Source organism: Saimiri boliviensis, chromosome 14 (genome assembly GCF_048565385.1).
Source record: "Saimiri boliviensis isolate mSaiBol1 chromosome 14, mSaiBol1.pri, whole genome shotgun sequence".
In the NCBI taxonomy this organism is placed as follows: domain Eukaryota; kingdom Metazoa; phylum Chordata; class Mammalia; order Primates; family Cebidae; genus Saimiri; species Saimiri boliviensis.
The window spans coordinates 80,483,705-80,509,526 of NC_133462.1; the positions used below are offsets into that span (position 1 = coordinate 80,483,705).

General features: G+C 43.5%; 1 protein-coding gene across 19 annotated transcripts in view; it reads left to right on the forward strand.

Annotated features, from left to right (window-relative positions):
* Window positions 1-25,822, forward strand: part of DISC1 (DISC1 scaffold protein) — a 380,547-nt gene that overhangs the window by 19,943 nt on the left and 334,782 nt on the right. For all 19 annotated transcript variants that reach the window (XR_012513582.1, XR_012513584.1, XR_012513586.1 and 16 more), the window contains exon 2: window positions 22,937-23,910. Coding sequence is in view for 6 of the 19 variants with exons in the window: in XM_074385319.1 (XP_074241420.1) it covers window positions 22,937-23,910 (974 nt within the window). In the remaining 13 variants the exon portion in view is untranslated. The remainder of the gene's footprint in view (window positions 1-22,936; window positions 23,911-25,822) is intronic.

The following is a 25,822-nucleotide window of genomic DNA, read 5'->3' on the forward strand; positions in this document are numbered from 1 at the left end:
TCTAACTGCATGCTGTCTATGAGAGATCCACTTTAGATCTAAAGGTTGAAAGCAAAAGGGTAGAACAAGATATAAATAATAACAAAAAGAGGGCTGGGGTGACTACACTAATATCATAAAATAGAATTTAAGTAAAAAATTGTTATAAGAAAAAAGGACATTATATGTTGATAAAAGAGTCAATTAGCCTAGAAGAGCTCCACAATATATGAAGCAAATATTGAGAGAAATGAACGGAGAAATGGATAATTCTACAATCAAATGCCTGAATAATGCAGTACGTGGGCTAGTCCAGCCACTTTCATGATTTCCACATCACTTGATGTGGACGTCCTGGACATCTGCAGTCTTCAGTTACTTCCTGTTCCCTGCTGGCATTTAAGTCCCTTGCACTTTATGTGAATTCTTACTTCAGTTACATTGCCCCTACAACTTGCAATGAGCATTCTCACCTTGGTTTTATCACTTTTCACCCTCCTACCTGAAATCTGATGCTTTCTTTCAAGCTCCGTCCCCACGAGGAAGGTTTTTTTTATAAGTTAAGATTCACAACTTGCATCCTTAACCCTCTACAAGTTGTATATACCTATACCACTCATTTAGCACATCACATTTGATACTTACTCATCTGACACATGTAGTTATATTTTATCTATTTGTTTGCTCTTTTCCATAACCAGAGCTTTATTTCCATGGGGGCTGATGCTCCTTTAAGTTTCTGACAATGAACCTGTTACATAGATTCAGAATCTTATTTTTTTTAAATGAATTAACAGATGTCTCCCTAAATTAGGCCCAAATACTGATCTTAATCCTAAGGATTAGCTAATAGAAGCATTATGGGTATTAAGTTGGACAGACATGGCCAAACTACTTAATTTTGTGAGCTTCAGTTTCATGTGCTAATGCCATTATCTATCTATCTATCTATCTATCTATCTATCTATCTATCTATCCATCTGTCTGTCTGTCTATCTGTCCATCCATCCATCCATTCATCTATCTGAATCTAGCTTGACCATCACAACAGTCTAAGGAGAGGCTATGCTTATCCTTGTTTTTCAGATGAGGAAACTGAGACCTAGAGACACTGAATAATTTGCCAAAATTACCCAACTCACACATGAAAGAGTCAAGGTTTGAACCTAGATCTCCTTGACTCCAGTGCTTATTATTATTTCAAACATCTACAATATTTACCTTTCTGTCCTTGAACTTAATCTTGCCTGAGATCTAAGTTCAAGCCTTTCATTATCCACATCCCCCCATATCTAATGATAGCTGTGGTAGGCAGAATAATATCCCCCCAAAGATGGCTGCATCCCAATCCTGGAACCTATGAATATTTTACCTTGCATCACAGAAAGGGACTTTGCAGATGAGATTAAGTTAAGGAATTTTAGATGGAGACACTATCTTTGCTATCCATGCGAACCCAGTTTAACCACAGGGTGCTCATAAAAGAAAGAGGGAGGCGGGAGTCAAAGTCAGAGAGAGATTTGAAGACGTTCAACTGTTTTTGAAGATGGAGGAAGGGATCAAAGCCAAGGAATTCAGGCAGCTGCTAGACATTGGAAAAGTCAAGGAAACACATTCTCCTCTGGAGCCTCCAGAAGGAAAAGTAGTTCTACGGACACCTTGATTTTAGCCCAGTGAGACTCACTTTGATCTCCATAACTGTAAAATAATAGATTTGTGTTGCTTGAAGATATTACATTTATAGCAATTTGTTATGGTAGCAATTGGAGACTAATACAGTTGATCCTTGAACAATAGAGTTTCGAACTGTGAGGGTCCACTTCTATATGAATTTTTTTTTTTTAGTAAATATATTAGAAATGTTTTTGGAGATTTGTGGCAACTTGAAAAAACTCACAGACAAGGCCGGGTGTGGTGGCTTAAGCCTGTAATCCCAGCACTTTGGGAAGCCTAGGTGGGCGGATCACCTGAGGTTAGGAGTTCGAGACCAGCCTGACCAACATGGTGAAACCCCGTCTCTACTAAAAATACAAAAATTAGCTGAGTGTGGTAGTGCATGCTATAATTCCAGCTACTTGGGAGTCTGAGGCAGAAGAATCACTTGAACATGGGAAGTGGGGGTCTGCAGTGAGCCGGGATTGCGCCACTGTACTCCAGACTGAGCAACAAGAGCTATACTCTGTCTCAAACAGAAGCAAAAACAAAAACCAAAAAACCTCACAGACAAATCATGTATCCTAGAAATATAAAAAAATTAAGAAAAAGGTATGTCATGAATGCATAAAATATATGTAGATACTAGTCTATCATATCATTTACTACCATGAAATAATACATGTATCTATTATAAAAAGTAAAAATTTATTAAAACATATGCAAACAGACTGTACATGGCATCATTTGCAGTAGAAACAACAGAAAGATGCATTATTAAATCATAATTGCATAAAATTAACTATACATACTGTACTATTTTAATAATTTTGTAGCCACCTACATTGCTGTTGTGGTGAGCTCAAGTGTTGGAAGTGTCCACTTAAAACGCCATGCGATGCTAACAGTCTATGCATGAGCAGCTTCTCTCTCCAGTACACGCTGTATTGCAATGAAAGTTCTCTCTTTCAGTTCTCACATATTTGTGTTTAGGGGAATACTATAAACTTTGAATAACATGGTGGGACTCACATGAATTGCCGCTACTGATGCTGGAAGTGCTCCCAAGAAGCAGAGAGAAAAGTTATGACATTGCAAGTAAAAGCTGAATTGCTTGGTATGTACCATAAATTGAGGTCTGCACTGGGTGCCCACCATTTCAGACAGATGTTTTAGCTTGTAAGCAGACAACAGAAACTTAATGGTATCGATAAGTACAGTATAGTACTGTAAATATGCATTTTCTCTTCCTTATGTTTTTTTTTTTTTTTGAGACGCAGTCTCACTCTTGTCACCAGGCTGAAGTGCAGTGGCCTGATCTGGGTTCACTGAAACCTTCGCCTGCCAGGTTTAAGCGATTCTCCTGCCTCAGTCTCTTGAGCAGCTGGGACTACAGGCGCACGTCGCCATGACCAGCTAATTTTTGTATTTTGGTAGAGACGGGGTTTCACGACGTTGGCCAGGCTGGTCTCGATCTCTTGACCTTGTGATCCACCCGCCTTGGCCTCCCAAAGTGCTGGGATTACAGATGTGAGCCACTGTGCCCGGCCCCTTATGATTTTCTTAATAACATTTTCTTCTACCTAGCTTACATTAATTATAAGAATATAGCATATAATACATATACAAAATATATGTTAATGGACCATTTCTATTATCAGTAAGGCTTCTGGTCAACAATAGCCTATTGGTAGGTAAGATTTTGGAAAGTCAAAAGTTATAGTGAATTTTAACTGTGCAGGTGATTGATGCCTAATTCCCATGTTGTTCAAGGGTCAACTACAAAATAGGTTTTCTGCTTTCCTTACCTGCCTGCTGATTTCTGAACAGTTCTACAAAGTTTCCTCTTTTCCTTCACATCTCTCCCTCCCCACCACGACCCAGCTTCTGTTTCAGAGCTATACTCCATCCGCTGCTTCGTTGCCCTCTGTGGGTGTGGAAGAGCTCTCATTTGGCACCCATATCCCTTACGCTGCTCACTCAGGCTGAGTTTATTGATAACTACAACCCCAAGCTTTTCATGTCATACTAAAGCAAAAGCCATTATGAGCTGTTCTTGTATCTTGTAGAATGTCTGCCATCTTGTGTCATGTAGCTTTTGTCTTAAAGAGAAAAAAAAAAGCACCATTCTGAATTAACCTCTCCAGGGAAAGACTTAAAGACTAGGCTAATAAGGAGAGACAGATGGAATTCTGAGAGAAATACAGTGAATTCTAGAGCTAATCTAATTAAAGGGCCATGGGAACTTCTCCCTGGCTCGTAAATATGGCAATAATTGTCAGCTAAGAAAGCCTTAGCAAATATCTAATCTCATTATTTTATTTGTCATTACATAGAAGTGTTATCTTTTAACAAATAGTGGTATGATGCAAAAGCAGCTGAGAGAAGCAGTCACAGGCCAGGCGGCTGCCCATCCTCTCTGCCCACCCCTCCCTACATACTTTTCAGATGGCACAGGCTCTCCCAGCCATTTCAATACATGACACATGTGTGACCTCGCCAGCTTGAAGGATAAAATGAAAGGCTCTTAGTGAAGGAAAAAGGCATCTGTCCTAACCCCAACAAAATGGGCTCTGAGGAAGGCTGGCAACCTGCAGAATCTGGAGAGGAGAGGTCAGGACTGGCTGCAGAGGAGGAAGCTGCTGAGGTGATTAGGAATTCTCAGAGAGGGCATTGTTCTTTCCCTTTAAATTCAAAATGGTAGTGACTCAAACTCTCTGGGCTTCCCAGAATTTGTGTGTAAATGTTTATGTATGGCCAGGTGTGGTGGCTCACACCAGTAATCCAAGCACTTTGGAGGCCAAGGTGGGTGGATCACCTGAGGTCAGGTGTTCAAGACCAGCGTGACCAACATGGTGAAACCCTGTCTTTAAATTAAAAAAAAAAAAAAAAAAGAAAAGAAAAAAAAGAAGTAGAAAAAAAAATGTTTATGTATTTCCAGGCGAATATTCAAACAATGTAGCTAAGGTATGGTACCTTCAAAGCAGGTAAACCAGCTGGCTTCCTTGCTGTGATGCCCTTGCACAGCCTGGCCCTTCATACAGGAGCCTGTACTCTGAGGGACGGCCTTAGAGAGCAACTTGGGTCTACTGCCCCCTAAAGGAAAGAGGAACTGGTGGAATCATTTCCATTAACTTTAAGGTACCCAAGAGGACCATCGAGGTCTTATTCTTTTTGGTGTGGATAAATCTGGGGCAGTTCCAAAGGTTGCTGAGGGAGGTAGGAAAAGAAAGCTTAATTTGCACACTTGAGCTTTACAGTCTGTCTGACTTTACTGGAGTTTACCTGTTTTTAAATTGCAGACTCAAGGCTTTAATACTTGCTTACCTTCAGTGACCTTTCCTCAGCCCTCCTGTTCCTAATAAGCTGCAGGGCAGTGGTTCTGTTTCTATGATGTGTTGTCGTATTGACATACACACACAGTGATGACCGCTTTCACTTCCCCTGGATGTGCTTCATCTTAGCTGAGTTAAAATCAGATTGCTTTCTACTTCAGTAAATCCAATTCAGCCTTCTTACTGACCATAAGTTAAAGTTTTAATTTAAAATTCCCTTTCTTTTAAGAATTAGCAATTCAAATTGAAGGTGGTAAAGCAGCCCACATTCTGAGACTATTGGTATTGGAAAGGGCCTTAGCTGCCGTCTATCCTGAGTGATGCTTCTGTTGAATTCTTTCAAGGAAAGAATAGTCACTACTTTGAACAGATTAGGTGGAATGTAATGGTGTAAATGAAAGGGCTTTGTAAATTGTAGGACATTAAAAAAAAAAAAACATTATCCACATTTGTAAAGATGCCGTTTCCATTGTTGACAATGTTCCTTATTTTTTTAAAACCACTTTATTGAGGTCTTATTGAAATAAAAAACTGTACATACTTAGGCGGGAATGGTGGGGGGTGCCTGTAATCCCAGCTACTTGGGAGGCTGACGCTGGAGAATTACTTGAACCTGGGAGGTGGAGGTTGCAGTGAGCCGAGATCGCACTACTGCACTCCAGACTGGGAGACAGAGCAAGACTCTGTCTCAAAAAAAAAAAAAAAAAAAAAAAAAAAGCTGTACATACGTAATGCATACATCTTGTTAAGTTTCAGGATAAGTACAAAACACTTGTGAAGTCCACCTGTGAATCTCACTTGTGAAACCAATCATAAAACATGTCCATCAGTTCCCAAAGTTTCTTCTTTATTATTACTATTATTATTATTATTTTGGTAAAAGCATATAACATAAAATCTACCCTAGGCAAATTTTAAATATACAATGTAGTGTTTGTTAGCTATAGGCTTTATGCTGTTTAGTACAGTATACTATACTTATTAGCTTAAGCTTTATATATTATAACATGTGTTTTCCTGTTGAATTCCTGTCTTCCTTATTGTGGATGTAAGCTAGAATAACTTTATAGTTTGCTTGGGAAAATTTTTCACCTCAAGCAGCCATTCCTGTCCGGGTGTGGGATGTGCCCCACAGTGGTCCAAGAGATGATTTTCAGAGTCACAAGGACGTGGCGTAGGGTACCATTGACTCGTATTCTCCTGCTAAGGTGGAAGTCTCAGTTTGCTGCTAGTGCATCCTTAACCTTCTCTAGCACTCATTTCCCTTTGTAATAAAGGTAGAACTCAGCAGACTTCTGTCTCCAAATCATTGGACAACAGCAAAAAGTGTTTTGTTGTTACTGTCTTTATTTGTATGGTTATCTTCTAATTATGGTGAGTGATTTTCATATCCCATTGATAGTAGTGATACCAAAAAAGAATAAAAGTATGATTTAACTTGGCAAGCACCATGAAGTGATATGAGACTCGCTGGTGTTGGGGACATGGCTTTCCATGGAGCTTGAGAGATGGGCCATGGATGGCCCACTGTGACAGACAACATGTAATTTTCCATTTCCCATGGCAGTCTTTGACATATCTGAAGTCAGCGCTCATGTGTCCCTTTAGCTTTTCCTTCTTTAGGCCTCACCCTTCCAGTTTCTTTGCATGTTCCTTATTTGATGCCCTCCTGCAATGGCAACTCAAGTCCATCAGTTTTTCTTTTGAGGAAGCTCCCTGTTCATCATTTTTATAGGAGCCCCTGTTCGACATCAAGGAGCAGTTCCTCTGGTTGGTTGAGAAAGGGAAGTCAGGGAGCAAAGGAGAGTTAATAGGGATGACATGGAAGAATAGCAGTGAGGTAGATTCCTGGGAATTGTTAGGAGAACACTTAGGTCCTTAGATGTCTTTATGTTGGTGTACAAAATAGGGGTTATCAAATCTATAAACACCCTGGAAGACAACTGAGGCAGTAGCATTCAGGACATAGACACAGGCCAAGATTTCATGATGAAGATGTTCAAGTAATGGCAACAAAAGCAAAAATTGACAAATGGGTTTTAATTCAAAATTTTCTAGTTGCTAGCCATACGAGGTTGGGCAAGCTACTTAACCTCTTGATTCCTAGGTTTCCTCATCTGTAGAAAGGGGCTAGTAATAGCACTGTTATGAGATGAAGTGAATTGGTATTTATAAAATGCTTATAACCCTGCTGGATAGAAAGTAGGTGCCTTTGAAGTGATCATAAGATTCATTGTCAATAAACTTTTCTCCCCAGTTTGTCAATTACTTTGCTCATTTTAGCAGGTTTTGCAGACAGTCATTAACTGTCTTTATTCCATTATATTGTGCCAGAGGTTGTCTGATTTGTTTTGCTCATAACCTGTTTGTTTTAATTATTCATTTAGAATTGTATCCGGAATATATAGCTGGCTGACTAGTCTGTACCTCTTAGAGTCTGTTTTTCCCCTCTTGAAACCACAGTACTTGTCCGTTTTTAATCTTTGGTACATCCATGATTTCTCAAAGCCTGCTAAGTACATTTCTGTGATCATGTCTATCAGTTCTTTCAGTACTAGATCCTGATTGATTTGACCTCCACTGGGGCATGAACTCATTTGAAATGGCTAGGTATTCTCTTTCTATCTTTTTGCCTCTCTTGGGCTTCAGTTCCTCCTAAATTATGCTACCACTATCTTTTTCAATCTGAAGATCATTTTTCTTTAACAGAGATGAAGGCTGAGAATTTGAGCTATGTCATTCTGCCCCGTCTTCTCTCTTATCTATGATCACTGTGCCCTAGATAGTAGGCACTTCTTCTCTGCCTGGTTGACTTTCTTGCTGTGGTCTGTTTGTTTGTGTGTTTGTTTGAAGCTCACAAAGCATACTTACAGGAATTGGAGCTTATTCTGGCCTTTGGTCTCCTTGACATTTTTCTTATTGCTTTGTGACCTCTTTATGCTTTCTCCTGGTTGCTTCCCTTCTGTGTATTTCTGAACATGTCCTTTGTAAATTTCTGCCTTTCAGACAGCTTCCTTTTCAATCTCAGAAGTACTTGTAGATAGATGCTTTACCCATCTTGCCTGCCTTGGCATTATTGTACTAATTAATGTCTTGGGACACTTGGGAAAGATACCTGTTGTTCCTTAACTCACTGACTTGAGATTTATTTTGGGAGAGGTGAGAAGAGGCCCAGAAACCTGCATTTCCACAGACCTCCCAGGTGATTTTGATGCTGGTGACCCCCAGAGCACACTCATGCCTAACTAGTTTGGTGCAGAAGCTCCTAACCTCTTTTTCTGGTCGAGCTATCCATGAAGATGAGTTGACGAGGGACCTCTGGTGAGTGCAGGGGGACTCGCTGGAGCTTACTCCAGCATCAGGTGCAGTAGTTCTTGGCTTGAAGCCAGCTGTCATCCTGTGCCTTCCTTTGCCACTCAAGAAAGATAACTATGAATGAGTGAGGGTGATATTGCCCTGAGTCTGAACTTGAATCTGTTTCATTATAACAAATTGAATAACTCGCAGTTTTGGTGTTTGATTACTACTGCCAACACATCTCCCACTGCAAGGACCAGCAGTGCCGCAGCTTCCCAATTTCATTTTCACATTCCTTCAGTGTAATAAGTGAATTAAAGCCAATTTATTATCCAGAATTGCCTCATTTACTTCAAAATAAGCTGTGTACCAAGAAAGCTGTATTCCCTCAGCAAGAGCTATCTCCAGTTTTAAAGCTAATTCTAGAGAAAAACAGACTTCCCTAGTTTGTTTGAGCTATTAGAGACCCTCTTTAAAAAAGAAATAGGCCTTTGGATGTTGCCAGAGAGTTAGAAAGCTAGCTCAGAGACTGAAGGTAAATGAAGAGGGAGGGGAAACACTGATTTTGAGTGTTTAGGGTATATGAAATGGCACTTTTCTCTTAACCTGTCCCTTAAGGAAAAGGAAAGATTGTTAAAGTAGCGTCTGGTAGGGCATGCACGTGTAGAAGTCTTCTGCAATTCTAGGGTAAAATACAGATCTTTTAAAATTTTCGTGAGTTTCTTATGCTTGTCAGAAGTTGCCTACAGCTTAGATGATATTTTCCTGATATAAACTTATATTTATAAACTTCTATTGACTTCTTTGTTTTTCTATTCACCCACACACATTAATTTTCTCTTTATTGCATTTTATTCTCTTAGGAAGATAAAACAGAAAAACAAAACAAACCACCCCCCCAAAAAAAAAACTAAGTCTGAAGCAGACTGTTGAATAATATTAGTTTAACTGATGAACAGATTTTCCTCCCACCAAAGAGGTAAAAGGGAGATAATTCGTAGCTCTTCCCTGTTTTTAAAGACTGTGCTGGAAAATTCCCAAATGTTATCGAAATAAAGGAATGACTTTGGGTGTTCAGAACAACTCGGGGAAAACTCAAATTTATTGAGCACGTAATGTCACCTGGCACAAACTCAAAATGTGTTTTTTTAAAAATCACATATTTCATGATTTTATTGTATTCTCACAGCAGCCTTTCAGAGTATGGGAATTATCCTCATTTTGCAGATGAGCAAACTGAGACGTGGACAGGCTAAGTAACTTGTTAAGGATCACCTTGATGGGAATTGAGTGAATTAAAATCCAACACTTTGTGCTAGGTGGGGTGGCTCACACCTGTAATCCCAGCATTTTGAGAGGCCAATGTGGGTGGATTACCTGAGGTCAGGAGTTCGAGACCAGCCTGACCAACATGGTGAAACCCTGTCTCTACTAATAATCCAAAAATTAGCCAGATGTGGTGGCGCATGCCTGTAATCCCAGCTACTTGGGAGGCCAAGGCAGCAGGATTGATTGAACCTGGAAGGCGGTGGTTGCAGGGAGCTGAGAGCACGCCATCGTACTCTAGCCTGGGCAACAAGAGCAAGACCCTGTCTCAAACAAACAAACAAACAAAAAACCATGACACTTTGATTTGCTGTAAGACCCACTCTGTGAATATTAAACTGGTAAACCTCATATATAATGATGAGATTAGGCATCTACAGAAGTAACTCAGCTTGTCTGTAAACAGCCTACGCTCTGAAGTCACTGCATTGTAATCTCAGGAAGGCAAGACTGGAATGAGATTGTAAATAAAAAAATTGACATCTAATGCATAGTATTGGTCTTGTCTGAAGGAAGACTGTTAACAGAGAGGTTGGTTAGTATGAGATTGTAAACAGGAGGTCAGAGAGGACGAGTGTGTTACTTATACCCACCAGAACGCAGGGAAGCATGGTGAGAAGCAACAGGAGGTTTGTCTGCTTGGCAGGCTGGCAGCTCCATGTGGTGGAGACAAGTGTTCCTGCTATTATGATTGAAGGCAGTGGCCATGAGATCATCTATAGACTGGGAGAAGGCAGTGTGGACAAGTGCCTCAGGGCGCAGGCTCTCTAGGGGAACGTGAATTCATGTTCCCCAGTCTTTCCAGCTACCATGCAGGGAAGATATTAAAATGAACTTTCCCCAGACAAGAAAACAGGCTCGGTGAAGTTATACTTGGGCAAGTCAAAGAGGAGTAGAGATAGGCTTACTCCCAGCCTAACTTCAGAACGCTCTTGACAACGTTGCTCTGTCTCATAATAGTCTTGTCGTCCCTGGGATGCTGCCATTTGTTTTCTTTTCTAATGGAGAGCTGATTGTGAAGATGGGTTCACATGGGTGACTTGAATTCCAGGGAGTCAGGCAATGTCACAGCTTCCTGCCTGTTGGGAGATTACCCATCATTAATGCCTTTGACTCCCAGTCCCGAGGGTCACTCATCTCCCTGGTAAGCACTGCCTTGGACTACATGAGTGATTTTCCCTTGGTTGGTTTCCAACCAGGTGGACACCTAGCTCCCTGCTGATCTGTGCCTGGCTGAGATATCTAAGAGCAGATCACTGCTCAATTCTGAATCCCAGCCCTCAGGGGAGCAGCCAGCACCTCTGCTTCCTGCCTCTTCTAGCAGATGGCCCTGATCAGAGAGTTTAAGTGATATCTATCTGAGAGGAGTGATTAGTGGAGACAGTAGCACCTCATTTTAATAATTTAAAAATCAGAAAATATGCCACTTTGGATACAAAAGCTGTTAAGACGCATTTAATAAAAATGTTTAGTTGCTTTCCACAATGAGAAAACATTGTCGTAACTAAAGCACACTTCAGATATTTAAGCATTAAAGCATCCCCAGAGACTTATTCTTAACAGTCAAATGTATTGCTTTGTTCAAGATGATTCTGTAGTGAAGAGGCATTACAAAGGCAAGAAGAGATGAGAATTCTTTATAATTAGTGTGCACTATTTGACTGTAAACGAGTACTTGAAAACAGTTTGCTCTCTTAAACATCCTAAGTGTTCTCACTGTCGTCTTACACAAGGTATTAATCAGTTTAAACAACCTCTTTATTTGTTGGCAGCACAAAGGTTAACTTCAGTCCAGCCCTGTCTAGTTATCACCAACTCCAAATGCTAATGCTGTTTGATTTCATCAGACAGAATTGAGCTTTCTGTATGTAGTTATGGCCTCTTAAAACTTGCAAGGCTGGTGCGGTGGCTCACGCCTGCAGTCGCACTTTGGGAGGCTGAGGCAGGTGGATTACCTGAGGTCAGGAGTTTGAGACCAGCCTGGCCAACATGGGTAAGCTTCGTCTCTACTAAAAATACAAAAATTAGCTGGGTGTGGTGGTGCATGCCTGTAATCTCACCTACTTGGGAGGCTGAGGCAGGAGAATTGCTTAAACCCCGGGGGCGGAGGCTGCAGTGAGCCAAGATTGTGCCACTGCACTCCAGCCTGGGAGACAGAGTGAGACTCCGTCTCAAAACCAACCAACCAACCAACCAACCAACCAACCTTGCAAACTATATATAGTGTCTCTATATGAAGTGAGATTAGAGAAATTTTATAATAGAAGAGTCTTCAAGTATAGATAAAAGACAACTGTATTCTATTATAAATGTTTTCTTACATCTCAGACCCAGGTAAGTTACAGGTCATGCTCAGCACCTGCTTCTGTGCATATAGCTGCAGATCGTTATAACATCAGCTTATTGAGTGTGGATCACTGTAACATAGGAGTTGTGTTATGCCGATTTTTGTATTCCCTCACACCACTGCACCATGTTCCAATACTAACGTGGAAAAAAAATACTGAATATTCCCTTTTTTTTTTCAGTAGGACCATAGAGCAGGACATTTGCAATTGTATAATGATTTCCTTTTGAAGGTCGGGCATTTAAAGTGGCACAAACCTTTGATGTGGGCTTATGTTCTGAGTATCATAAGATTTAGTCCAAAGTAGGAACTTACTTAAAAGATGCTCCAGTTTCCAGGGTGCTGTTTCTGTGTGAAATACTGAAAATTTGGGATCATTTTAAAAATAAACACATGTCAAAGTTGGCATGCAAAGTAGGACATTTAGAAAGCCCTGAAAATAAACCCATGCATAAAATACAGCATTAAAAAGCTAACTGTGCACTTTATAGATGGACTAGCATAAAGGAAGCTATCTTTTGTTAGGGCGGATATGAGACTTTGCAGCTCCTTGCTGCAAAAAATAAGGGCAGAAACTTAAGTTGTTTAGTTGTTTTGAAATAACAGCTACACAGCGGGCTCCTTCTGGTTCATCCATATTTTATTAGGACAGCAGTTAAAAAATTCAGTAGAGACACCCATCTGTAGCTAGTAGCACTCTTGAGTGGGGTTCAGATGGTGATCAGATTTTGGAGTAGCACTTTACACAAAAAGAAAAAGACAATTGTTTAGGGGAATTAATATCATGGTGGAGAGAGTCTGCTTGATGCCTTTCAAAGCATACCCTTCCATATGGTTTATGAATCTTTTGCTACTGAATTCCTCAACCACCTGCTTCAGCTGGGAAAGAGAGATTCAAGCATAAAAAGAAGAGAAAACAGAACATAGAAAAATTGGATCAGAGAATTGAGACTGTATTGGTCAATGGAGAACATAGATGTCTATGTGATCCCGTGCTGGGCTCTTGTGCGCGCGTGTGCGTATGTGTGTGTGTAGATCATGTTGGCCCCCTAAGTAACCTCATCAGTACAAAGAAAAAGCTTGTGGTCAGAGCTGAGGCTTCCATGGTTTAGCTTGGCCCTGAACACCACCTCCCTGATGGTCAGGTCCAGGTGTCTTTGCTTCAGGAGGATATTCTTGTCTTTATTCATGAGTCGAAAATAACTCTAGTTATTGAATGGCAATACAGGGGAAGAGACCTCTTCTCTAGGTCTCATAGCTGGGTCTATGAAATTGACAACAGACAGATTAATAGGAGAATAGGCATAGACATTTATTATTATTATTGTTATTTTTTGAGGCAAAGTTTTGCTCTTGTTGCCCAGGCTGTGCAATGGTACGATTTCGGCTCACTACAACCTCCACCTCCTGGGTTCAAGCGATTCTCTTGCCTCAGCCTCCCGAGTAGCTGGGATTGCAGATGCCCACTGCCACCATGCCTTGATAATTTTTTGTATTTTCAGTAGAGACAGGGGCTGATCTCGAACTCCTGATCTCAGGTGATCCACCTGCCTCAGCCTCCCAAAGTGCTGGGATTACAGGTGTGCACCACTGTGCCCAGCCCATTTATTGATTTTTAATATCATGTGCTCAGGAGCATCACAGGAAAAAATAGTGAATACCCCAAAAAGTGGTGAAATTTGAGAGCTTATATACCCTTTTCATAGGGAGAGGGAAGGAGGATGTAGGTTGTGATTTTTAGAAATGTGCTGTTAGAACAGCAGATGAAAGATAGAAGAGTTTGTGGCAAAGTTTGTCTGGGTGTGGTGTCAACTCCTAGTCTTCTTTCTGTAATATGAATCCATTTTCTCTGGTTGATGAACTTCTGGGATGGCAATTCATGACAACTGAGTTCCTTTTGGAGCATCTGTTTTTGAGCAGATAAAGGGAGTTCAGAGAAAACCTGTCCTTGCTCTTGCTGTTTTTCAAGTGCCTTCAGCTCAAAATAATCAATATTACAAAGCAGCATAGTTTGGAGTGGCCTATTTTTGATTTCCTTCAGTGACTCTGTGCCAGGCATGGTATTGAGCGGTTAAAGTCATAATCTCATCTATCCTTCCAGCAATCCTAGAAGGTGGAGTCCCATTTTACAGATGAGCTAATGGAAGCAGCGGAGAGGAAAGTCACTAGACCATGCTCACTTAGAGGCAGAGCTAAAGTTTAAACCCAGGCAATTTGTCTTCTGCTGTTTACCTCTGCAAAAGTCCAGGTCCATAAACTGTGTGCATGTACATGTTTTTTAGATAAACTTTTCATTTTGGAATAATTATAGATTTATCAAAAGGCTGCAAAGAGAGCACAGAGTTCCTTTCACCCAGTTGCCTCTAAAGGTAAAGGTTTATATATCATGGCACATGTATTAAGACTCAAACATGAACATTGGTGCATGAACTAAACCACGAATCTTTTTTTTATTGCATTTTAGGTTTGGGGGTACATGTGAAGAACATGCAAGATTGTTGCATAGGTACACACGTGGCAGTGTGGCTAAACCACGAATCTTATTCAGATCTCACCAGTATCCTTTTCCTTTTCCCTCATCCAATCCAGGATCCCACACTGTATGTCACATGCATGGTTTTTGACCCTTAAACATGAAGTGGGCTGGATGTCAGACTGCTAGGTGGCCCATTTCTCCTCACTACTGATGAGGGAAGTGAGAGGCTGGTGCCACCTGTCATCTTCCTTGTGGGGCCCAAGACTCCCATTGTTTGATGGAAAGAGAAACCCTATGTAGGGTAGAAGATTTAGAAAGAGATACGGGGACAAATTTTAAATATAGACCATACATTTTCTACCTGTAATAGTTTGTAGCTAAAACTACATTTCAAGAAATAGAAAAAGATTGGGGGAGAGAGAATATTCTGCAGAGAGAAATAACTTCCCTACCATAATTAATGTTAAGTTTGTGATGCACTTGAATCCCTAGTGTACTAGGACGTTAAATAGGACTTTTCCTTAAAACAAAGGTTTCCAGTTCTGGCTGACCCCTAGAATCACCTGGATAGTGTGCAGAAGCACCAGTACCAGAGTCCCATCCCTCGATGTTGTAATTCCATCAGTCTTGGTTATGGTTTAGACCTCTGAAGTTTTAAAAGATACTGCCATGATTTTGTTTTTCTTTTTGAGATAGGGTCTTGCTCTGTTGGCCAGGCTGGAGTGCAGTAGCGTGACTGTGGCTCACTGCCACCTTGACTTCCTGGGATCAAGGTATCCTCCTGGGTGCATCTGGGATGCAGGTGATTTGCCTGTATTCTGTGAACAACCCCTCTGTAAAGAACCCCTCTGTGACCAACTCCTTCTGGAATCCCAGTGTGGGTTCCTTGGGTGGTCTCGGGTCACCTTTTTCACAAGCCCCCATCTTTTGGGATTTGCCTTCTTAGGTGGCCTCGTTGACCCTCCTGGCTTTCCCACTTGCATGGCGTGTATTTCCAGCTCTGTTCCCTCTGGCCTAGGGTCCTGCCTTGGCCCTGTCCTCTGGGTCCCCACCTGTATGCCATCCTGAGTCTGTTCCCATCCCGCCATCCGCCTCATCCTCCATAGCTGCCACACTGTCTGTACCCAAGTCCCATTGGTTCTGAACTTCTTCAAGCTGGCTGTACTCAACACTGCCTTCCACACTGCACTTGTTGTTCCCTCCACCAGCAATGATCTCACTCTCCTTTTCAGCCTGGGGAGCCTCAGCCTTCCAGTTCAGTTTCCTGGCCTCCTGCAGTGGAGTTGCTCACAGCTTGGTCTGCATCTGCTTGTTGACATATCTGTCTTCCCCAGGGAGCCATGAGCTCCTTTGAGGACGGAGACCATGACTTTGAAAAATTACTAATTAATTTTTAGAGATGGGGTCTTGCTTAGCTGCCCAGGCTGGAGTGCAGTGGCTATTGATAGGAGCAATCATAGCTCACTGTAGCCTTGAACTCCTGGGCTCAAGTGATCCTCCCAGCTCAGTCTTCCGAGTAGCTAGGACTATAGGGGCATATATGCCACTGTACCCAACTTGAAACAGTCTTATCAAATATTTCACAGTTATAAAAATTGTCTTGATATATAATTATGTGTTTAATATATAATTGCACATAGGTTTTCCATGTGCTGTTTGAAAATAATACAATCAGTACCTGTGTAACCACCACTTAAGAAACGGAACATTACCCTTGAATTACTACATAATTGCACACATTTTTTCCTATGTATTGTTTGAGAATAATACAGTAAGCACCTGTGCAAATACCAGCAGGCTTAATAATGGAACATTACCCTCGAGGTCCCTTGCCCCTCACGTCCAGCTCCCTGTTAAGACTTTTAGCACATATCTATCTATCTCCTGTGCTAAGAGTGTTCCAAGCAGAACAGTCAGTGTTTCCAGTTTCAGTGACTCTGTGCTGGGACTGTAGCCAATTAAATAAAAAGCTAATTCAGTGTGGAATTTATCCCTTCTAACTACGAGGCTGTTGGAAGGAAATAGTGTCTGTGGGGAACGCCACCTGGGAGTCAAACCGCTAGCCTTTAGGTGATCAGGGACACAGCGACAGAGCTTTGCCTGTGGTTGAACTCCTGGTGGCCAGCAGACCTGTTGGTGTCTGTACCTGCAGTCCACTCAGCATTTCCACTGAAATGCCCCACCAGGGTAGAGTGGCTCGCCTCTCCAAAAAGAGCAGCTGGTAAATGATCATGCCTAGGAAAACAATCCACCTTGTAAAGAGATGGATGGTATCCTCTGGTGAATGTGAGAGGGCAGCAAGCCCAGCACAAGATTCTGTGGCGATTCCTTTGATTGACCTGCTTGGTTGGCAGACTTTGAAAGGGAGTGGGAAGGACTGCTTCATTTGCAAAGAATTCTGCCTCTCTCTCGCTCCATCTTCGTATCTGGGTCTACCTTTCTCTTTGTGTTTATATGTTTATAAACATTTCATATGTATGTTTATGTAGAGACATACACACATTTGTATTTATATTTGTATATATTTTGTATTAGCCAGTTTTCATGCTGCTGATGAAGACATACCTGAGACTAGGAAGAAAAAGAGGCTTAATTGGACTTACAGTTCCATGTGACTGGGGAGGCCTCAGAATCATAGCAGGAGGCAAGAGGCACTTTTTTTTTGAGATGGAGTCTTGTTGAGTTGCCCAGGTTGGAGTGCAGTGGTATAATCTTGGCTCACTGCAACCTATGCCTCCTGGGTTCAAATGAGTCTCCTACCTCAGCTTCCCAAGTAGTGAGACTACAGGCGTGTGCCACCATGCCAGGCTAATTTTTGTGTTTTTGGTAGAGATGGGGTTTCACCATATTGGCCAGGCTGATCTTGAACTCCTGATCTTGTAATTCCTCCACCTCAGCCTCCCAAAGTGCTGGGATTACAGGCGTGAGCCACCACACCTGGCCTGGTGAAAGGCACTTCTAACTCAAAAGTCCACAGTCCAAAGTCTCATCTGAGACAAGGCTAGTTTCTTCTGCCTATGAACCTGTGGAATCAATAGCAAGTTAGTTACACCCTAGATACAATGGGGGTACAGGTATTGGGTAAATAAAGCTCTTCCAAATGGGAGAAATTGACCAAAACAAAAGGGTTACAGGGCCCATGCAAGTCCTAAATCCAGTGGGGCAGTCACATTTTAAAGCTCCAAAATGATCTCCTTTGACTCCAGGTCTCACATCCAGGTCATGCTGATGCAAGAGGTGGGTTCCCATGGTCTTGGGCAGCTCCGCCCCCGTAGCTTTGCAGGGTACTGCCTGTCTTCTGGTTACTTTCATGGGGTAGCACTGAGTGTCTGTGGCTTTTCCAGGCAAACGGTGCAAGCTGTTGGTGGATCTGCTATCCTGGGGTCCGAAGGATGGTGGCTCTCTTCTTACAGTTCCACTAGGTGGCACCCCAGTAGGGACTCTGTGTGGGAGCTCCAACCCCACCTTTTCCGTCCTCTGCCCCAGCCGAGGTTCTCCATGAGCACCTGGCACCTGCAGCAAACTTTTGCCTGGGCATCCAGCCATTTCCATATATCCTCTGAAATCTAGGTGGAGGTTCCCAAACCCCAATTCTTGACTTCTGTGCACTTGCAGGCTCAACACCAAGTGGAAGCTGCCAAGGCTTGGAGCTTGCACCTCTGAAGCCATGGCCCCAGCTCTATAGTTGGCCCCTTTCAGCCATGATTGGAGCAGCTGGGACACAGGGTACTAAGTCCCTAGGCTGCACACAGCATGGGGACCCTGGTCTGACCACAAAACCATTTTTTCCTTCTGGGCCTCCAGGCCTGTGATGGGAGGGGCTGCCGTGAAGACCTCTGACATGCTGAGGAAATGCCTTCCCCATTGTCTTGGGGATTAACATTTCACTCCTTTTTACTTATGCAAATTTCTGCAGCTGGCTTGAATTTCTCCTCAGAAAATGGGTTTTCTTTTCTGCCACATTGTCAGTCTGCAAATCTTCTGAACTTTTATGCTCTGCTTTCCTTATAAAGCTGAATGCCTTTAACAGCACCAAAGTCACCTCCTTTTTTGTGTGTGTGAGACAGAGTCTCTCTCTGTTGTCAGACTGGTGTGCAGTGGCACCGTCTTGGCTCACTGAAATCTCTACCTCCCGGATTCAATTCTCCAGCCTCAGCCTCCCAAGTAGCTGGGGCTATGGGAGAGTGCCACCATGCCCAGCTAATTTTTGTATTTTTAGTAGAGACAGGGTTTCACCACGTTGGCCAGGATGGTCTCGATTTCTTGACCTCGTGATCCACCTGCCTTGGCCTCCCAAAGTGCTGTGATTACAGGCATGAGCCACCACATCCAGCCCAAGTCACCTCTTCAGTGTTTTGCTGCTTAGAAATTTCTTCTACCAGTTACACTAAGTCATCTCTCTCAAGTTCAAAGTTCCACAAATCTCTATGCTGCCAGTCTCTTTGCTAAAACTTAACAAGAGTCACCTTTGCTCTGGTTCCCAACAAGTTCCTTATCTCCATCTGAGACCACCTCAGCCTGGACCTTGTTGTCCATACCACTGTCAGGCTTTTGGTCAAAGCCATTCAACAAGTCTCTAGGGAGTTCCAGACTTTCCCATATTTTCCTGTCTTCTTCTGAGCCCTCCAAACTGTTCCAACCTCTGCCTGTTAATGCAATTCCAAAGTTGCTTTCACATTTTCGGGTATTTTTTCAGCAACACCCTACTCTACTGGTATCAATTTACCGTATTAGTCCATTTTCATGCTGCTGATAAAGACATACCTGAGACTGGGAAGAAAAAGAGGTTTAATTGGACTTACAGTCCCACATGTCTAGGGAGGCCTCAGAATCATGGCAGGAGGTGAAAGGCACTTCTTACATGGTAGTGGCAAGAGAAAATGCAGAAGATACAAAAATGGAAACCTGTAATAAAACCATCAGATCTCATGGGACTTACTACCACAGAACATTATGGGGGAAACCACCCCCATCATTCCAATTATCTCCCACCAGAGCCCTCCCACAACACATGGGAATTATAGGAGTACAATTCAAGATGAGATTTGGGTGGGGACACAGCCAAACCATATCGTATTTGTATTATTTTTATATCACACATGTGTGCCCCCACCATGTTCTTTCATGTACATGGATAGTATTGTTGAAAATGTACTTTCTGTTGGACTTCCAATTTTAGACCAGGCTTAGGCCTAGGTTGTTGAATTATTAATGAAAAAATCTAGAGACAGAAAGTAGAATGGTGGTTACCAGGGACTAGGGCAGGGGGAAATGGGGAGTTCATATTTCATGGGTACCATGTTTCAGTTTGGGAAGGTGAAAAATTTCTAAAGGCACGTGATGGTGATGGTTATACAACAATGTGAATGTACTTAATGCCACTGAATGATACATCGACACATGGTAGAAATGGTAATTTTATGTTAGGTATATGTTACCACAATTAAAGAAAGTAAAAAAAAAAAAAATCACAGGGAAAATTCAATGGAAGACTCAGGAAATGGTTGGGGAGGTCAATTCCAAACCAACATACATTCTAAAATGTCAGAAATTGTCAGTTAGCAAAGTAGGATTAATTAGATTTTACACTTACATGTTTTTGTTGACATTTCTGGGAATAAAGAGAGATGAGTGTGATCATTCCTCTTCTATGTCAGTTCTAGAAACTTCTATTTGTTCTTCTCTTTGGTGCTTGCATGAGTACATACAAATGTGTGTGTGGTTGTGTTTGCAAACATGGACAATGGCTGGCGGGTTTGCTACTTTATTTCTAGTATTTCTGTGCCATTTTATTAATAGGAGAGCTGTGGGATCAGGCCTCTGGATATAACCTTGTCCTTCCTTAGTGCTTTGGAGTTCAAACTGAGTAACTCACAAAATACGTCTGCATCGGGACTGATTCACAGAGTTCATTTTCTCAAAGGGCAAACAACTTTTTGTTTCTGGTAGAAATTAAAGATGTGTTTTTAAAGACCCTCACTTCTTTTTCACCAAATGTATCACTATTCTTCCCTTTAATCCCATGAGATGGTTTTATGGGGTGGCACATAATTTGGAGCTCATGGAAGGCCTAAGAACCATTAACCAACTGAGCTAATCAGGTTCCTCTGCTAGTTTAATTTCAAATGGAATTCTCCATCCTCCATGATTGAAAGAGTACATTCACTTCTCGTAACAGTTTTTGTATGCATGACTGACAACCCTTGCTAGATCATAAGCAGTTTGGGGGCAGGGATGGTGTCTTGTTCATGTCTGTACCCCATGCATCATCTAGTGTTCAATAAGGAATTGTTTATGGAAATGGATTACATGATTAAATTAGAAATACAATACAGGCTGACTTATTCCATCTCTGGACTTGCCTTGCTTACTGGATGCTTGTTACAATGACCTGAGACACTTCAGAAGCCTTAAGTGCTCTCTGAATTACCGAAGGGAGATGAGCTTGGACTAGTAGAGTGTTTGTGCTTAGTGCCTATTACTGGATTCTGATTCGTTGGAAACAAATTAATCTGCAGGGATATATTATTTCTTTTTCTTTTTTTTTTTTTTTCGAAGCGGAGTTTCGCTCTGGTTACCCAGGCTGGAGTGCAATGGCGCGATCTCGGCTCACCGCAACCTCCGCCTCCTGGGCTCAGGCAATTCTCCTGCCTCAGCCTCCTAAGTAGCTGGGATTACAGGCACGCGCCACCATGCCCAGCTAGTTGTTTGTATTTTTAGTAGAGACGGGGTTTCACCATGTTGACCAGGATGGTCTCGATCTCTTGACCTCGTGATCCACCCGCCTCGGCCTCCCAAAGTGCTGGGATTACAGGCTGAGCCACCGCGCCCGGCCAGGGATATATTATTTCTTTATGTTCTGAATGTTTGGTTAACCTGAATGCCTTAAGATCTTATGCCCCAACTGTGACAGATAGGATTAAAATTCCTTCCCTGAAGAGAACATATTCCTTTATGCTTCCACTATAAATTTATACACAAGTCATGTTTTGCTCCCATTCCTCCCTTGCTCCCATTCCTCCCTTCCCTGCAAGCTTCTAGAATTCTGTGTACCTGGGGCAGCATTAGCCCTTCTGGGGCTCCCCACAGTTGGCAAGAGCAAGTCACTGTGTGAGCAAGTCCTGGGCTCTGTTGTCTTCAGATGCTCAAGTCAGGAAGTAGGGGGCTGGAGGCCATTGTGCTCATTTTCCCAGAGATTATCAATGCTACCCCCACCCCTTTTAGGAGCTGGCATGTGCCATGATCGTAGCTCAGTGGGATCCTTAATGCCTGTGATCTCAGCTTAATAGGACAAAGATTCCAAGCCCGTTTCTGTTCTGGGAGGCAAAGCAGGACATATGGGCCTGGAGTGAAGCTTTGTTCCACTTCTCGCCATAGGCCGTGGTATGACTACAGCTGTGTCTAGTGTGGCCTGGTTTTACTTTCATGCCTGATTTGCGATGTGGCAGATCCTAAGATTAGAGCTCTGTGTCTACCAGTAGAGTCAAGAGACTTTGGCCTGGTCACTTGGCTACTTGCAGGGGGTTCTGGAGAGTCAAGTTCTCTGAATCTCGGTTGCCTTTAACATAAAAGGAAAGCTGTAGTTTCTGGTCTGGCTGATTCATATGGTTTTGGTCGGGAGTGAATGAAATTAATGTAGATTAAAAACACATTATGAGTAGCAAAGTGCTATGCAATCTATTAATAACAACATTTTAATCACTCTTGTCCTATGTACCAGGCACTGTTCTAAGCTGTTTACAAATAGTAATTCATTTAGTTGAATGCTCACAACCACCTTATGAGAGAACTACTGTTAATAGCACCATTTTATGGGAAACTGAGGCACAGAGAGGTTATGTAACTTGTGGAAGGTCACACAACCAGCAGGTGGTGCAATCAAGGTTTGAACCAGGCCATGAGGAGTCAGCATTTGTTATTGTTCCTATTCTGGGAGCATAGCTGGGGGGGCAATGTAGCACTGGTTTGGAGAACACATTAAGCTGGCCTCCTGTCACCCACTGAGTGAGATGAGATCATCACCATACATTATGGCACAGCCAGCTATCCATGGTCAGCAGCAACAGATAGTCTTGCAGGGACATGGATAGCTCAGCTAGTGAACACTGATGTGTTGTTCAATGAATAGCTGGAGTCAATGGTTGGATCTCATTTAGAGGCATGCTCTGGCATTCCAGTTTCACATCATTTGCTTTCCAGGCCCACTCCAGGATGAAAGTACTGATGCGCCATACTGATGGCAAGATGTTGGAGGGTTCAGGAGCCGCCAAGGTTATGTTAGTGCTGACCTGCTGGCAGAGGGTACAGCGGTGTCAGCTGCTTTGCTAAACCGAGCTGCTGATTTCTACACGTTCCAGGCTTGTCAGGATTTTCAACATGTCCCCGGGGCCACTGAGCCAGCATCTCTCTTTGTCAGGTGAACCGAGAGGTGACCTTTAAACCTAGGGATGTTCTCCAGATGCAGTTCCAGCTGGGCCAGTAAGATCTGCATGCTGATGGTGCTGTTTTCTCTTTCCTTCCCAGGCAGCCGGGATTGCTTACCACCTGCAGTGTGCTTTCGGAGGCGGCGGCTGGCACGGAGACCAGGCTACATGAGAAGCTCGACAGGGCCCGGGATCGGGTTCCTTTCCCCAGCAGTGGGCACACTGTTCCGGGTCCCGGGAGGGGTGTCTGGTGAGGAGTCCCACCATTCAGAGTCCAGAGCTAGACAGTGTGGCCTTGACCCGAGAGGCCTCTTGGTTGGGAGCCCTGTTTCCAGGAGCACAGCAGCCCCTGCTGTGACCTCTGTGAGAGGAACCTCAGCACACTTTGGGATTCAGCTCAGAGGTGGCACCAGATTGCCTGACAGGCTAAGCAGGCCTTGTGGCCCTGGGAATGCTGGGTGGCAGCAAGAGTTTCCAGCCATGGACAGTTCTGAGACCCTGGACGCCAGCTGGGAGGCAGCCTGCAGTGAAGGAGCAAGTAGTACCCAGGCAGCAGGCTCTCTGCCATCAGCGGAGTTGAGTAGCTGCAGCCCTGGCTGTGATCCTGAGGCCCCCTCAACTCCTCCTGGCTCTCACAGTGCCTTTGCCTCAAGCTTTAGCTTTATTCGGCTCTCGCTTGGTTCCGCTGGGGAACGTGGAGAAGCAGAAGGCTGCCCACCATCCAGAGAGACTGAGTCTCCTTGCCAGAGCACCCGGGAAATGGGAGCCAAAGCTACCAGCTTGAACGAGCCTCACGAAGACCCTCGATGTCTCCCTCGGTCCTTCAGTCTCTTGGCTCCACAGGTCTTGGCAGACTCGGCCCAGGCCGCAGGGAACAGCTCCAGGCCAGAACATGAGATGCATTCTTTACGGGATATGGATCTTGGCTCCTCCAGTTCTCTGGATCCCTCACTGGCTGGCTGTGGTGGTGATGGGAGCAGCAACTTGGGGGATGCCCACTCTTGGGACCCCCTGCTCAGGAAATGGGAGCCAGCGCTGCGGGACTGCCTGCTGAGAAACCGGAGGCAGGTGGAGGTCAGTGTCTCCCCTCTGTGGCCCAAGATTGTTGTGAGCTCAGATTAGCACTGGGCAGAGGGCAGGAAATGAGGGGTTCTGGACTCAACTGGCTTCCTCCTGGAAGCTGCAGCAGCTCCTTTTGGAGCTGGCTGCATAAGCCTGTGGCTGCCCTTCTGTCTCTTTGAATTGGACACAAATCTGCTCTCCTTTTTGTCTTCTCTGTCACTTAGGTGCTCAGATTTGCTTTCCATCGGGCCTCAGGCTTCTCCGTAGGTCCTGGCCTAGGTGAGATGTGGTTCACTCAGCCCAGCTCTGCTTTGAGACAGGAAACTAGCGGCAGGGGCAACTGAGCTGGGTGATGTTTGGAAGGGGTTGAGAGATATAAAAATGAGGATGCTCTGTATCAGGGCGATCCTGCTCTTCATCCGCTTCACTCATTCCCTTTCATCCTGCTGCAGTGGGCGCTGCCTTCCATAGGGTCAGGAGGCTTCACTTCTGGTCATTGAAACTCTCTGGCTCTCAGTTTCCATAGTTTTTTTTGTTTTGTTTTTGAGATGGAGTCTCGCTGTGTCGCCCAGGCTGGAGTATAGTGGCATGATCTTGGCTCACTGCTACCTCTGCCTCCCAGCTTCAAGCAGTTCTCTGCCTCATCCTCCCAAGTAGCTGGGATTAACAGTGTGCCACCATGCCTGACTAATTTTTGTATTTTTTAGTACAGACGGTGTTTTACCATCTTGGTCAGGCTGGTTTTGAGCTCCTGAGCTCGTGATCCACCCGCCTCGGCCTTTCAAAGTGCTGGTATTACAGGTGTGAGCCTCCGTGCCTGACCAGTTTCCGTATTTAGAGATAACACCAACTCATAGGATTGTTCTAAGGCTCAAGGGAGAATGTAGCTGCTGTGGAACTAAGGATGAACTGGAGACTTGTAAGCCCCAGCCTTATGATGATGCTGTCCATCCAGTTACTGAGAGGTGGGTATAGCTGGAAGTAGGCAGAGTTTCTCTACCCACAAAAATACTCGAGAAGCCCAGGTAGAGATGCACTGTGTCTTATCTATTGCCAGACTGTGTTTTAATCCTGGGGTGTGTGTGTGTGTGTGTGCATATGTGTGTGTGTGTGCATGTTTGTATTGTGTGTGCATGTGCATGCATGTGCAACTGTGTATATATTTGCGCATACATGTACACTCGTGTTTGTGCATGTGTGTGTGCATGTGTTCATGTGAATAGGGAAGTGGAACACCCACTCATCAGGCGTTTGGGAGGAGTAAACTGCAGAAGTTCATGTTCATTCCCTGAAATAGCATCTACCTTCAGTTCTTATCTACAGTCTGATGTTCCTAGTCCTGTCCCTGTTTACCCTGTTTCAGCCCTCAGGGACCTCAGCCCAGCCCTCTGATTTATCATGCAGAGAGGGAGTGAGGCCAGAGCAGAGATGTAGGCCTGTATTTTGGGTGATATGTGGAGTCTTGCAGTAAGTCATTGCCCAAACCAGGGCTTCTGTCTTTCCCCAAACCTGTTCTAAAGGGCCTCCAATATTGATTGATTTGAATGCATGGAATCTATCCAGTTTCTTAGTCCAGAAGCCACACCGTCTTCCACACCTCCCTCTCCCGCATTCCACATCTGGCCAGCCTCCAAGCCCTCTCAGTCCTACCGCTAATCTGTCTCTCACCACCATGGCTGCTGCCCTGGCTCAAGTCCTTGTTATCTTCCACCTGGGTTTTTCAAGGTTTAGGCTGTGTTTCTCTTCTCCAGTTAATTAAATTAAATGTGGTCGCATGTGCACAGTGCTTCAGACAGGGGCTGGCACCTAGCAAGTACCCAGAAATTGCCCATTGTCATCATTAGAGAAATAGCTCCAAATTAGAGTTTGAGTGAAAAGCAAATGAAGTTCTCCTTTCTGCCCATAGCTCAAATTAAATTCCCAT